Source organism: Paroedura picta, chromosome 4 (assembly GCF_049243985.1).
Source record: "Paroedura picta isolate Pp20150507F chromosome 4, Ppicta_v3.0, whole genome shotgun sequence".
NCBI classification, from domain to species: domain Eukaryota; kingdom Metazoa; phylum Chordata; class Lepidosauria; order Squamata; family Gekkonidae; genus Paroedura; species Paroedura picta.
The window spans coordinates 39680147-39696161 of NC_135372.1; the positions used below are offsets into that span (position 1 = coordinate 39680147).

The following is a 16015-nucleotide window of genomic DNA, read 5'->3' on the forward strand; positions in this document are numbered from 1 at the left end:
AACGCCAATGAGGATTGCATGCAATAATTCAACGCATTATTTTCCTGGCTTCCAACCACTCTCTCGTGAAGCCAAGACTGGCATCCGGAAAAGAAATAGAATATCAAGATGCCATTTCTAATAGTTTCACAATCTGGCTTGTATAACCATTGAAAAAAAAAAGAAACCTGCCTGGTATTTAATCTATGGCTTTATTTCTCCCTGGTGAAAAATGACTAGTGCTTCGGAAGAGAATGTGCAATATCTGCTCATCCTATCATTCAATTCAAGCAGTCTTAGTAGGGATAATAAAACAATGCATTAGGCGCCCCAAAATCTATTGCTTTGGTAATGATCATGTTCTTAGCTGCGATGGTAAAGTGATTCTAATTTGTATTTTTGGGTGAGACTGCCTCTCAAAAACTAAGTGGGTTATTTATCTCTACTATTCGGGGTTGCCAGGTAACAGTTAGCTTCATTTAAATGAGCATGTGAATTTCCCAGCTATCTTCTGGGGTCATGCTGTGCATGCACGGAGAATTTGACCCTACATTGTTTTGGTGCTGGGGAGGGCAGTAATGGGATGGATCGCAGCCCCCACATTGAAGTTCAACCCAGAAGTGATGGAGGTACAGCTGGCTAATAGCGTGCCTCCCCTGAAAGAGGAGGCTGATGTCTTGGGCAAGGCTAGGTCTTGTGGTGAAGAGTGGCAGCCTCTAATCTGGAGAACAGGGTTTGATTCCCTACTCCTCCACCTTCAGCCAGCTAGGTGACCTTGAGCTAGTCCCAGTTCTCTGAAAGATCTCTCAGCCTCACCTACCTCAGAGGGTGTCTCTTGTGCTCTGCGGAGTAGGCAATTGTAAGCTGCTTTGGGTAGTAAAAAGCAAAGTACAAAATAACAGCTCTTCTTGGGGGTGAATCTACAGAGAGATTCAAAGGCCTTGACAGTGGAACATGACACTATTGGTGATCAAAAATGCCTTAGAATTACAGCCTACTTATAGTGACCCTGAGGGATTTTTATCAACAAAAGATGAATGGAGGAGAAGGAGAGAGAGGAGGTGGAGGAGCAGGAGGAGAAGAAGAAGAGTTCTTATATGCTGCTTTTCTCTCCCCAAAGGAGTCTCAAAGTTGCTTACAATCACCATCCTTTTTCTCTCCCCACAACAGACACCCTGTGAGATAGAAGAAGAAGAAGAAGAAGAAGAAGAAGAAGAAGAAGAAGAGCTGGTTCGTATATGCCCCTTTTCTCTACCTGAAGGAGTCTCAAAGCGCCTTACCTTCGCCTTCCCTTTCCTCTCCCCGCAACAGACACCCTGTGAGGTGGGTGAGGCTGAGAGAGCCCTGATATTACTGCTCGGTCAGAACAGCTTTATCAGTGCTGTGGCGAGCCCAAGGTCACCCATCTGGTTGCATGTGGAGGAGCACGAAATCAAACCCAGCTTACTGCATTAGGAGTGGTTAGGAGTGTGGACCAATACACCAAGATGGCTCTCTGGAGGCAGTTTGCCATTGCTCCTACATAGCAACACTGGACTTCTTTGGGAGTCTCCTATCCAAGTGCTAAGCCGGGCTGACTCAGCTTCCAAGATCTAACAAGATTGGGTTAGGCTGGGCAGTCCAGGTTGGAGCATAGCCCCATGCAAACCTAACTTACATGTCATGGACAGCCATGGCATTGTTCAAGTCTTGCTTTTCCAGGAAGGGGTCCATCTGGCAGTCCAAATGATGAAAGAACCATTAATCAGCCTCAGTCAGATTGGCCCCTTCCTGGAAGTAAGGACTGCATGATGTCTAGCTCTTCAACAGAAGTCCTGCTCCATGTGCCCCCACCATCTGAAATGCTGTGTAGCCTCTCAGGACATGGTCTTTTCTGCTATGGTGCCCTGTATGTTGAACCTTCTCTCCACTTCTGGTCATCTCATTGCCTTTTCTCTTGAAATTTAGGTGCCAGGTGAATATCTTTCCTTTCTTTTTTTCTCAGGAATCTGGAAAGATACATCTGCTCCTTTATATATTCAAACTCTGCCAACGCCGGCTGACTTCTTTAGGACAGGGTGACTGGGTGCCTCTCTTTGCCTCATGCTAATGTGCTTCCGCTCAATGGCATCCCCTCATTCTTTTGACTGATTTAATGTTAGCTGATTGGTGCACAGCAAATGAATGATGCAATCAAGGCAGGATAATGCAATCTAATGTTTCTTTGCTTAACTCATTAACTTTGCACCAACTTCCCCAAATCAATTATTTAGGCGACTATTACTCATGTAACTTTGCTAACATTGTAAAGCAAATTAATGCACGTGATGCAGGTCTACTTGCTTTCCATGGCTTACTTTTAAATAGATGGCTGCAAAATGTTTCAAGTGGGTAGGTGTGTTGGCCTGCAGCGGAAGATCAAGATCTGAGTTCAGTTGCACCTTCAAGATAGAATCCTAGAGCTGGAAGGAGCCATACAGGCCATCTAGTCTAACCCCCTGATCAATGCAGGATCAGCCTAAAGCAGTAGTTCTCAACCTGGGGGTCAGGACCCTTTTGGGGATCGAACGACCTTTTCACAGGGGTCGCAGCAGGGCAAGCAGCTTGCCGGGGGGGGCGCCATCCACACAATAGCCTTGTGGGGTAGATTGAGAGAGAGTCTTCGTCTGTCAGGAGCAGCAGAAAAGAGAGAGATCGGTATGGTGGGACAAGAGGCAGAACTGAGAAACCCCAGAAAAAAACCAATTTATATACAATCATGAACAATGGATCTTCATACCATTGGTCAGTTTTGGTTTAATTTCTGTGAAAGAACACTTGCATAACTTTATGGTTGGGGGTCACCCCAACATGAGGAACTGTGTTAAAGGGTCGTGGCATTAGGAAGGTTGAGAACCACTGGCTAAAAGCATCCATCAGAAGTATCTGTCCAGTGGTGTTTGAAGACTTCCAGAGTTTCCAGGGTATGTTCTAGTCAAAGCTCTCTTTGTTACACACCCGACAAAGGAAGTTTTGATTCTCTAAAGCTTATATCCTAGAAGTCTAGTTGGTCTTGAAGGTGCACTCAAATCTTGAGAAATTTTGAGGGTTTTTTTGGGATGGAGTTATCTAAAAAACAGCTGCCTGGCTTCCGTTGCAGCAAAAGAAACAGAGACTAGGGCAGAGTCTGCACTTACTTTCTTTATTCCATAGTCAATCCTGTTGAATTCAGATCGCTTTCCTCTCCCCCCCCCATTGAAACAGGAAAGTGTTCTGCACGTGGTTAGGGTAGCTGAGAAGGGGGGGGAGCCAAGTCTCTTTCTTTTCTTGAAGGGAGGGGGAGAGGAGCCAGGCAGTAAGCCTCTTTCTTTCCTTGGAGGGGTGGGGGAGAAGATCGAAAAAGGCAGAGGAGGGAGGAAAAATCCAGGACCAACAGAAGTTGAGAGAAATTAGGGGCTTCTCCTTTAAGGCAAGCTTGTCAAATGACCAGGTGTGGCCTATCAGAGGTTCTCTACCATGGACCTTGGTTTCCCAATCCGGATTTTAAAATATATTGAGCATTAAAAGCACTCCAAGATATCGCACAATAAAGGTAGGGTCACTCCAGATTAATCCTTCTTGCTGCAGAAGGAAAATTTAAATCGCCCAAAATCCAAACGGAAATCGCATTCTGTGTAGAGGGCAGGGGGCTAAATCGATCTGGGGTTGGAATAAAAGCTCCGTGTTTACACCCAGGGTCAAAACCATGTTTTGCCATTCGTTGTTTTTCTCTGCTTTTCATTCTGTATAATTGATAGTCTTAAGTGTGAATGTAACTGGTTTAGGGTAGTGTAGTTTGTACAAGGAATCCCAATTCTGAAGCTTTTGATCTGTGGGACTGTGACCTCCCTCCTTGACCTTGGGGCAAGAGGCACCAGTCATGTCTTTCGAGCCTGGCTAAGGGGGTGGCATCTGGGGAGTTTCACGGCCAAATGAACAGGCAGGGGGAGCTGAGGAGCTTGGGGTTAAGAATGAGCAATGTTTCCTAGGTGTTTAGTCTTAGCAAGGATTTTGAGAAGCTAGCACCATTGTGTCTTCAATAAAGAGATTTTCTGTAACAAAGTCTGATTGGGAGCAATCAGCTGGACTCTCACATACACAAATAAAAAGAGATGGCTCATTCTCAAAGTCTCCTTCTGTATATGCAAGAACTGCAGTGTGCATGATTGAGCAGAATATAAAGAGTGTCCTGCAGGGGGCATTGGAGGAGATGTGTATTTAGCATAGTTAGATCAGGAACTTCCTGATGTTTTTCAAAGATGCTCCTCATGTGTCCTGATTGGCTCATGCAAAGCCTCCTGCTCCTTCCAGCAGACTTCCTCCCTGCTTGCCTCCAGAACAAGGGAGGGAGTCTTCTTACCTTTGGAGCAATCAAGCCCGATGAAGCCGTCCTCACAGTAACACTCGCCGCTGTCACAGTATCCATTGCCACTGCAGTCATTGGGGCACCTCTTTTCGGAGCAGTCGTCCCCAATGTAGTCCTTGTAGCACTGGCAGGCCCCGTTGACACAGATCCCATTGCCGTTGCAGTTCTCTGGACAGGTAGCACGGGAACAGTCCTCGCCTTCCCAGCCTGCGTCACATCGGCAGCTGCAAAGCTCTTGGATGAAAGTGCCGTGGCCACTGCAGGAAGAGACACCTGTTGGGCACGCAGGTCGGGACACCAAGCAGCACACAGAAGAGGGGGGAAAGGGGACAGGATTAAAATGCAATCCGCTAACGAGCCCAGAGATCATTCTAGTAATAGAAGGAGCAGATGCATTTTTCCAATAGCCTGAGAAAATAGAAGGTCCAGTGAAAGTTCACAGTTTAAAAAGAAGAAGAGCTGTTTTTTATTTCCCACTTTTCACTGCCCGAAGGAGTCTCAAAGCGGCTTACAATTGCCTTCCCTTCCTCTCCACACAACCCTGTGAAGGAGGTGAGGCTGAGAGAGCTCTGACAGGACTGCTTGGTCAGAACAGCACTATCAGGGCTGTGGGGAGCCCAGTCACCCAGCTGGCTGCATGTGGGAGAGCAGGGAATCAAACCTGGCTCGCCAGATTAGAAGCCACTGCTCCCCACCACGATGGCTGTGCTGCTAGTCTTTAAGACACAATTGCTCCTTTGCTATCACTGCACACTGCACACACAGTACTCACCTTGGCTTATTCCACAGCATCTCTGAGGACTACAGACCTCCCTCAGATGTACCACTTCGATCTCCATCTTTGCCATCCTTTCCAACAAGGTCTTGAGCTGGCTTAAGACTTCACAGTCCCCTTTGGGTGTCTGCAGCCGAATGTTGTGCCTGAAAATAATATTTTGCTCCTCATCTGTTTCGCCGCCAACCAGCAACATGTGGCTGTCATCTTGTAGAGGCAGAGGGTCTGGCTCCACCTTGATTTGAGAGGACTTAGGGACATCAATCTTGTAGGAGTGGCTGAGGGAGATTTTCTGGCTTTGGCCAGAGCAGTTCTCAGGCTGTGAAGGCAGCTGTGCCAAGGCTGTCTGGAGAGTGTAACACAGCAGAAAACCCAGAACGAAATTCCTAGATGCCATCTTGTTCTGTAGATTGACTGCCACAAACAAGCAGGCTGACATGGAGAGAGAAAAAATGGGAGAAAATATAAGTATGAACACTAGAGAGTAGGAACAATAGAGGGGGGGAGGCATGGGAGAAAATATGAGAATGAACATTACTTTCCATATACTCCAAAAAATTCAGGAAAGGTATCAACAGCCAGATTTTTTTCTGGGAACGCAGTAGGACCATGTGGTATGAATTTTTATGGATTGCATATATTAGTACACATTCCATTTGGGTACATTTGAACATCTGCCATATTAAAAAAAAATCCCTACATGTGGAAAACTAGGAATCAAGGTAAAAGTTATCCTAGAATTCTTCTCCTGGGCATGTTGACATGACATGAGAAGAAAGTTTTGGAGGTTGGGAGCTTTTAATCATGATGTTCCCAGCTACGTCCTGAAACTGTAAAGATCAGCAAAATCTTAATCAAAAGGGGTCTCTACTGCGCTTATTAAGATTCCATAAAGCAGCACACCTGAGACTGTTTCAGGCTGTGAAAATGCTTTGGAGGGTGAGCTTTATGGTACTAGATCCCTTGAAATTCTTCCCCTCCCTTCCTCAGGTCTCGCACCTCAAATCCACACTAAACTTTCCCTGGCTTACAGGCAGCTTATTTCTCCCAAGCTTTCCTCCACTTTTGCCTAAGCTTGGCTGTGATGCTGGAAGTTGTAGTATAGTAGTAGTAGTAGTAGTAGTAGTAGTAGTAGTAGTAGTAGTAGTAGTAGTAGTAGTAGTAGTAGAAGGAGAAGGAGAAGAGTTGGTTCTTATATGCCTCTTTTCTTTACCCGAGGGAGTCTCAAAGCGGCTTACAGTCGCCTTCCCTTTCCTCCCCCCCCCCCCAATAGACACCCTGTGAGGTAGGTGAGGCTGAGAGAGCCCTGATGTAGAACAGCTTTATCAGTGCTGTGGCGAGCCCAAGGCCACCCAGCTGGCTGCATGTGGAGCAAAATCGAACCCAGCTTGCCAGATTAGAAGTCCACACTCCTAACTACTACACCAAGCTGGCTCCAGTTGGAAGAAAAGTGTCCATGGGAAGGATGGTATAATGCCATGGTATAATGTCAGAGTCCACCTTCCAAAGGGGCCATTTTTTCCAGGGAAACTGTTTTCTGTCACCTTGAGATCAGTTATAATTAGGGATGGGCACAACTGAACTTTTAGTGGTAGGACCAGCAGTGAAAGCGCTAGGATAAAACAGCACCAAAAGCATTTTTCATTTCATAGCATGCCTTTCTGTTGAGACAACCCCTTCCCAGTCCTACTTATCCTGTGGCTAGCCTGGCCACCTGTCCCACAAGGCACATCTTTAATAATGTGTTATTTCATTTCCCAAACTTTCCTCTTGCTTACCGAAGTGCCTCAGAAATTAGCTACCTCCCTGGACCTTCCAGCCCCTAGTTCTTCTGAGATAAATTGATTTATGAAGACATTGCGTCAGGGCTCTGAACTAAGGCATTATTTAAGGTCCCCCAGACCGTCACCATAAACCTCAGTAAGGCTCATCCAAGGTTTTTTCCCCCCTCAATGTTTGTTTTCAAGAGCTGCCAGATGAAAAAGCCACCAAATCTTTGGAGAACTCTTTCTTTCAGCCCTGTTACGTGCCACTCTCAGCCATAAGCGTGACTTCATTTGTAATTAAATTTATCTTCGGGACCACAAATTGATTCCAGGTTTGCCTATGTCAGCCAGAATAAAAGCCTTGGACCCAGGACTTCTAAGCAAACTAAGCATTTCGAGGCAGACCGTAGATGATTTTGGCATGCTTCTAGGATCAAAGCATCCAAGACATTTTTCCCTTTTAAAGAGGGACGTAGACTCATTACATAATGATTTCAATGAATCGCTGGTTATAACCCTGTGTAACTGGGAACCCTGAAATAAAAATAAAAGCAAAGGGAAATATTGTATTGAATTCCAGGAGGAAAAAAGTTTCCTAATGCAAAAGATTGCCATGACATAGTAGATGGAGAGTTAGACTACAGTGCTCAGCCATAAGACTCACAGAGTGATGTTGGACCAGGTAATGTTTCTTAGACTGTGCTTAACCTGTTGCGGTGTGACTAAGAGAACACTGCTAAGCAGGTACAAGTGGGTAGCCATGACGGTCTGATGCAACAGGACAAATTTTGAGTCCAGGGGCACTTTTCAGAACAACAAGGTATAAGATTTTCGGTGCATGGGCACTTCCTCTGATCCAGCAAAATGGGAAGTACCAATCCATACGTATATGTAGAGGGCAAGCTGTAAATCAGCATACAGCACAATGAAGAAGTTTAATAGATTCAAGGACCGGACAGGAATAATAAGCTTTGTATATAAGGTTGCCATTTGTTTGGGTTTAATTCCAGGGGAAAACTTGGTAAAGGAAATAAATATGTTAGAACTGTGCAGATATACCCTTAACTGTGGAAAGCTGAGAGTAATGGAGGCCCTGTCATTATACTCCCTCCTTCTCCTCTCAATTACGGAGGCCATCTTTACAGCATCTTCTTTGAAGTGGTGTGATTGGCTGTTCAGGGTCACCTCCCCTGTCCCTGTTGGACTTTGTCCTTTGGCAAGAGCCAGCCACAGACTGTCAGTCAAAGGGCTAAGCTGTTTGTTTACACTTGTTACTAGTGGGACAGGCAGAGTGGGTCATATAGTCTGTTTTCTCATGTAAATTTCCTAGCTGCGCCTGGCCTGACTCTGGCTTGTCATGTACACAAGTTTGGCAGGAAGAGAAAGAATTCTACTTCCTCCCATTGTTTGAGAGTCTTCTGCTTTAGGCAGAGATGCAGGTCTATCTTGGATTTCCGCCGTGTAACAGCTAAGGTAGAAGGCTCCTGAATGAGCTGTAGGTAGCAATGTATTTTTCCTGTTTTTATCTTCCAGTTCCCTTACCCTGTTTACCTAGTAAAGTTTGTCTTTTTATATACCGTAAATCTGCCTTGTCTGGTCTTATTATTTATACAATAACTCTGCTAACTTTTACTACAAAAAATCTGCTAAGGGAATAGATTTTTCCCAACAGTCCCCAGATCAGAGAACGACATACCGTTCTACTAGTCCAAATTACATTCCATGCTACGGTGCATTATGATACAATCACTCCACAAAAGCTTATATTTCAAATACAACTTTGTGGGTTTTAACACAAGGTTGGCACTGGTCTCCAACTTAATCCCAAACAGAACAGATTCATCTGAGAGACCATCAAGATTTCTCGGGTATAAGCTTTTAAGATTCAACTTTCCTTTTGCCAGTCTCTTTCTCTCTTGAAAGCTTATATTGAAAAAACCTTCTTGATCTCTAAGATGCTACTGAAGTTGAATCTAGTTGTTCTACTGAAAACCCACATGGCTACCCCCAAAACTAAATCTGAAGCAGATCTACTCAAACTCCGACTCAGGTATATTTCAATGGGGCTTATTACTAGAAAGAGTTCTTAAGATTGTACTATCTAGGTGATAACTCCCTTAATGCACAGTTCTGAGACCCTCAATAGCACCTGATCCAAATGGGAGGATCAACTTGGTAGAGATGTGTATATAATTCAAAAGCATGCACACTTTATGTATATTCAATTCAAAAGCATGCACACAAACCAATGGATCCAGTGAAGGTTATTCTGACCTGTTTTGTTTTTTGTATCCTCTATTTTTAAAATATATTTTAGTTTAGAAGAAATAAAAGGAAATAAAAAGTATAGCATATACTGCTGTAATAAATGATAAAATTTGCATTATAATGTTTGCTATGTTATTTGTTAATGTCCATTATTCTTATCCCTGAATATATCGAGAAACAAATAATGTTGGAGCCAACCAGATTTGCTCTCCTTCTTTCTTTGGCCTCGCTTTTCCTGAGAAATCTATGGCCCAGTATTTTGCCAATTTATTAAACCCTTACTGAGCTTTCATGTTGGCTAGAATGAATGTCTTTCCATCGGCAGTACTGTTTGGGAGATATCTAAACATTCCTTATGACCAAAGATTGTGTGCTTGCCATGTTGGTGAACCTGAATCTATCTTTTATATACGCGTCTCTTGCACTTTATTTTATAAACAACGCTCTTCCTTGGTAGGCTCTCTCTTGCAGACTAACAAATCCTCGGCTCACAGTATTTAAAAGTTATAAACAGACATATCCTCTGCAGTAACGGAATGTGTAGCAGAATTCTTAGCCATCGTGCTCTGAGAAAGGGCACAACCTTGTATTACTAAGGAACTGGGCGTTCTGTTTTCTGAAAGAATACCTAAATGTTTGGGGTTTTATGGTTACTGTGGACCGTGCGTTTGTGCTAAGAGAAGCTGCTGAGTTTTGAAAAATTGCTTGTATTTCTGTTATACCCTTTGTACCTTACCCTTATGAAATAATGGTTTGGTATGCCAATAAAAGTTTATTGTATTGTATTATGGTCATTCCTGAATAACAACCCTTTAAATTCTTTAATCTCTAATAAGAGCTTAACACAAAAACGGATTTTGAGAAAACAAAAAACTTATCTAATGCATAATCTATCCAAATAAAGAGAAGACACAAGGCTAATTTTTTAGAATTCTAATTCTAATATAAACTTGGATTTCCACTTTTAACAACTTCAAACTCCCTGCCATTCACTTTAAAATTGTCCTTAAATATTATTGTATTGCTTATATAGTGTTATGGAAAACTTTATTATAATAAAACAATAAGTGCTGAGTATTATATTGTTATTTTAACTGGGAAAAAGAAAAAATATGTAATTAATTATCTTATCCTCTTTCTAGACACAGATTTATTCTAGGCCAACTCCATACTCTTTCTTATTAAACATGACCTTTAGGAGAGACATGGCCCTCATGAGAGTCTACATTTTGTCTAGAGAGACCAGGTACAATCTTGTTGTTAGGTGCGAAGTCGTGTCCGACCCATCGCAACCCCATGGACAATGATCCTCCAGGCCTTACTGTCCTCTACCATTCCCTGGAGTCTATTTAAGTTCGCACCAACTGCTTCAGGGACTCCATCCGGCCACCTCATTCTCTGTCGTCCCCTTCTTCTTTTGCCCTCAATAGCTCCCAGCATTAGGCTCTTCTCCAGGGAGTCCTTCCTTCTCATGAGGTGGCCAAAGTATTTGAGTTTCATCTTCAGGATCTGGCCTTCTAAAGAGCAGTCAGGGCTGATCTCCTCTGATCTCCTCTAGGTACAATCTACCAGAACATTATCATTAATGAAGTCAGTAGGATTCAGGACTTAATGTTGGTATACCATCCAAGTACCAACCCTGCTTAGGTTCTGAGCTTTGCCAGTCTTGTACCATTCCACTTCCCAAGACACATTTCCTCCGCAGCACAACTGAGCCTAGTCGCTCTCACATGGCCTGCAACAGCCAACACGCGGCTTCACCAAGCCCGTCAGCAGCCACTGCGCCACTGGGCCCATTGCATCATGGCAGCAGCCACGGCTGCGGTAGGCAACTGTGGTTTGGGAAATTCCTGGGGCCTGTGGAGGGTGGGTTTGAGGAGGGGAGGGGCCTCAGCTGGATATAATGCCACGGAGTCCAGCACACTGTTGGACCCATCCCACCCTGGCAGCAGTGGCCACCATACAACTCAGCCTCGTCCAGTGCCAGTGGCTACCGTGCAACTCAGCCTGGCCCAACACTGATGGCCCATGATTCACTGTGGCCTGGCCCAGCACTGGTAAGCACAGTGCCCCTTGGTCAAATTTCCGCCCGGAAGAGGCTGCGAGGGGGAGAAATCTGAACCTGAATGCCGATCAAGGTAGGTAGGCAGGGGTGTTGGAAGGAGAAGAGGAAGCCGGAAAAGGGAAGGGGCTAGGGGGCCTGCCACAGAAGGGAATGAGAGTGGGGCAGGGATACATGGGGAAACAAGACTCCCTTCGGCATGTCTTTGCAGGGGCTTTATTCCGCATCTTAGAATGTGTGCCTGTATGTGTGAAGTGCCATGAAGTCAGAGCTACTAAGTAGAGATGGTTTGCCATTGCCTTCTGCTGCAAAGTCTTCCTTGATGGCCTCCCATCCAGGTAACAATCCTGCTTAACTTCTGAGATCAGGCTGCATTATATCACTTCACATCCCTATGCATACCTACACCACATGACTATAGCAGCTCCTGGTATCTTTTTTTACTTTAAAGGCTGGCAACCTCTGCTAGAGGCGGGGACTAAATGAAAGGTCAAAGAACAGGTAGGCACCCCGTTTTAGGCTAAGTCCATGGATCGTTTCCTAGTGTTGCTATTATTTATTATTTCAGTTATCATATGGCATGTGTAGTGCAGCCAGGAGATTCAAAGAGTACCTGGCAGCCAGGCAAGGGACATTCAGAAGTGGTTTGTCCTTGTCTGCCTCCTGCCATGACTCCCTAGTGTTTCTTGGGAGGTAGGACCTCTAGCACAAGTGGTTTAAGGCAGTGGTCCCCAACCTTTTTATCACCGGGGACCGGTCAATGCTTTACAATTTTACTGAGGCCCGGGGGGGGGGGTAGTCTTTTGCTGAGGGACGTCGCCACCGCCGCCTGAGCCCCTGCTCCACTTGCGCAGTGCCTTGCTGAGAGGAAGCCCCAGCCATGGCGGCCACTGGAGAGCACCAAAGGTGAGCTGGTGGCAGAGTGGCAGGGCAGCCCCTGAGGCAGCAGCCAGGGCGGAGAACGAGGAGGAGCCACAGCCCGGTACCAACTGATCCACAGACCGGTACCGGTCCACGGACCGGGGGTTGGGGGCCACTGGTTTAAGGATTCATGGGGCCTGTAGCACCAGAGCCAGTTTAGGGATTTGCCAGGCCGTAGCAGAGTACAACTGCAGTGGGAGCAGCAGACTGGGGGAAGAGGAGCCCCTCACAGTGGAAAAGGGTGTCATGGATAAACTGGTCCTGACCAGTAGTGTTCCTTGAAGGTCTCCCATCCAAATACTTGCCAGGGTCAATTCTGATTAGTTTCTGAGATCAGGGCCTGCACACATTAGATAATACGCTTTAGAAGTAGATTTTCCTGTTCTGCACAGGAAAATCCAGCTGCAAAAGTACACTGAAAGTGCATTATCCAATGTGTGCAGAACAGGCCCTGGCGAGATCTGGCTAGCTTGGGCTATCCAGGTCTGTTCCAAGTAAACAGACCACACGCTTATTAAGATACGACAAGAAGGAAAAGGAAGCTAAAACTGTTTTGAACACTAAGAAGAGTTTCAAAACCAGCTTGTTCCAATGGCTCCCAACATACTGTTCGGTTATGTATCGAACCTGTCTTATTGCCCAGTTTGCATATTCAACAAACTGGAGTTTGAACGGAGCCTTACAAAACCAGGAATCCATCTATCGTACTCCCTCTCTGAAGTGAGGAGGAAGAGATGTGAGAAGCCAGGCTCATGCCCATCACACTCAATGAGGGTTGTGGCAACATCTGCAGCAGCATCATAAAAAATGACTGCAGTATTTAGGGCGCAGTCTCATACTGATTAACTTAGAGATGCATCCAGGTGAACTTAGTGGGACTTGCTCCTTAAGTATACCTGCATAAGATTCCGTCATGGATTTTTGTGTCATTTGGATCCCTGAAAGTTCTTGATCAAGGAATATGTATTGTTTGGTCCCAGTGGAGTTTCACTGTAGCTTTGTGTGGATGCAGAGCATTTCACGTGTACAGTTTAGTCCCTAATTATATTTGTACCTCTGACCCATGGATTTCAAATGTATTCAGGGTTACAACCAATTATGGACACATTCAAGATTAACAGGGCTTTCCCACGACAGGAAAAAGTAATCTAGAAGATCAGTTGATTATGCAGCTTGATTTTTTTGTGGTCATATTTGATTGGTAGGGAAAATATTATAACACCCTTACAGCCTGAATCTTTCAGTGCTGACAAATGCATGCAAGCATAGGTCAACCATATTAATATGTATACCAGTGTCATGTCTAAGCCACAAAGAAGAAAGATGATAAGCTGTTCTTTGTACCCCTCTTTTTACTCCCCGAAGGAGTCTCAAAGCGGTTTACAATCGCCTTCCCTTCCTCCCCCTGCAACAGACACCCTGTGAGGCAGGTGAAGCTGAGAGATCTCAAAGAACTGCCTGGCCGAGGGTTACCCAGCTGGCCGCATGTGGAGAAGTGGGGAATCCAACCCAGTTCTCCAGGTTAGAGGCTGCTGCTCCTGACCACTACACCAAAAGCCACTGAACTTTTCAGACCTGACCAATCTTTAGACCCAGCCAGCAACAAAGGACTCACTTTTATTCTGTGGTTCATATTGACATTTAAAGCTATACCTTGCCAGCATTGTTTTTGGAAGTCTTAAACAACAACAGAAAAAGATAATACACAATCCGTTTAAAATTCACTAAGAAGCAACATTTCAACCATTCTCCCCATCTGTTTTTCTGATCTGTGTTTTTCACATTCTCCATTTCCTTCCTTCTCTATACAACATCCTGAACAGTAACAGAAAGCAAACAGTAATCATTCTTCTGCGGCAATCAAATGTTGATAAGAAAGTGACCTTTGTGAGATTTCCAGTCTGCAAGCACATGGAGCTCGGACTGGAGGCCAAAATAAATCACAAACCACCAACCTGTAAAGGATAGATTGTGCTGGTCGGCAGCTAGGCAGGAAAGGATGAAGGAATCAAACCTTTCAATCCCCACTTTGTTTCATCAATCAAAGCTGGGATTGGCATGTGGTTATTAATATTTTAAGCGAAAAAAGACAAGTTTTAAAAGGACTCCTCCCCTGTTTCAATGAATCAACCAAATGTTGCTTGACAAGTTAAATCTGCTAAACTCTTCCCTATTTACTGATTGTCCACCAAAAAGTATGTAGAAGCACCCACCTAGAAGGTAAAGGCATTCTATATCTGCTTCTCCAGACAACTACTGGAAAACGATGGCATAGGGATGCCAGCTTCCAGATGGGACCTGAAATTACACCTGAAATTACAACTCATCTCCCGATACAGAGATCAGTTCCCCCGGAGAAAACTTTGGAGGGTGTTATCGTACCCCCTCAGAGGTCCCTATCATCTTCATTCTTCCTCACAAACTCTCCAGGAATTTCCCTACCTGGATCTGGCAACCCCATCCCCCACCCCCTGCCGATGGCCAAGGGGGACCTTGCAACCCTAGCATGTTTTTAGTAAAGAAAATGCATGAAGGGAAAGGGTTAAATAGCCCTTCTCCTTTCACCATTCTTCTGCACTCCATCCCAGTCTTCCGAAGGTGCTTTTCCTTTTGGAAAAAAGAGTACAGGTTAGGAATAGAGTTTAACCTTTAGTGAATCACTGCAGATTAAAAAAACCCTCTTTACCTTCGAGATGTTCTTTTGCTTTCAGGAGAGCGGCAGGGTCCTTCTGCTGCAGCAGCCACCTGCTAAGAAGGAAAATGAGCAAAAGGCCATGAACTGCTCTCTATTTTTGCCTCGGAATGCCTTTCCTGTCCTCTAAGGGCTTAAATTTCTTCGAGACCAGATAAAAGAACCAATAGAGAAATCTGGGTGGTTTCCTTCTGAGGGTGCCTTTTTTTAAAACTTGAAAGGATGGACGTGGTTTGAGGGATGGAAAAAGAAGTTCATAATTGTGTCACTTGATCTAACATGAAAAACTGAAGTTCTTTTACGCAAGCTTAGATTCAAACGGAGATCTTGCTTCCAAGATAGTCCCGCACCCAGTGGATGCAGGCAGCTGGGAATGGACCCACAAGGAGTCTAGCCCCAACCAAAACATGTGCTTTCCAAGGGACGTTCTGCAGCCTCAGCTGCCCGTTCTGTAAAATGGAGGCTCTCATACTGAACAGCTTCCTATGAAATGTGCTTTGTGTTTCTGTACATGTTGCATTGTCTGTTGTGTCTGTTGTGGAAAGAGGAAAGAAAAGGCAGTTGTAAGTTACTTTGAGGTAAGTTTCCTTCAGGTAGTGAAAAGCGGGGAATAAAAACCAACTCTTCTTCTATTTCTGAATATGTTTTGGATATGACATGGTGAAAATCAGGGCGATTCCGCACCGGGATCCATGTAGCAAATTGTTTGCTGAATGAAAAATTGCCATTTTAAATAGTAGAATTTGTCGTTATGCATACCTGCCTTTGTAGTGGAATCCAGTTGCGTTTCTATCATTTCCCACAGGGTTCCGGTCTCGGCAAAAATCGCTAGAAAAGAAGCGCTATTGCTGAGCTGTGTCCCACCCCTGGCCGTCAAGCAGCCAATGGGCGGCCATTAGCATGCTCCCAAACAGCCCCTTTCCCTTTAAGGAAGGTTTAAAAAAATAAAACACACACCCGTTGCAACGAATATGCGTTGATTAGTTGCAACGGAGAGACCCATCCAGCTATTAGGTGATGTTTGAGCTGCCGTTTCATCGTTGCCACGCTCCCCCCCGAGTGAAAAAAAAAATCCCCCCCCCCCTCACGGGCGCGATTTTCGGCCGAAAACAGTGTGAAAAATAAAGTGAAAATAAACCAGCAAACGGGCCTCTGCGATGCTTGTGCTTGGTGACTTTAAACAAAGGGA

At 44.9% G+C, this 16015-nt stretch overlaps 1 protein-coding gene across 1 annotated transcript in view; it reads right to left on the reverse strand.

Moving 5' to 3' along the window:
- Positions 1 to 14943, reverse strand: part of TNN (tenascin N) — a 47393-nt gene extending 32450 nt beyond the window's left edge. The window contains exons 1-3 of the mRNA XM_077332513.1: positions 14821 to 14943; positions 5115 to 5549; positions 4337 to 4615 (exon numbers count right to left, since the gene is read on the reverse strand). Coding sequence (XP_077188628.1) covers positions 4337 to 4615; positions 5115 to 5514 — 679 coding nt within the window. The 5' untranslated portion in view covers positions 5515 to 5549; positions 14821 to 14943. The remainder of the gene's footprint in view (positions 1 to 4336; positions 4616 to 5114; positions 5550 to 14820) is intronic.
- Positions 14944 to 16015: the final 1072 nt, after the last annotated feature.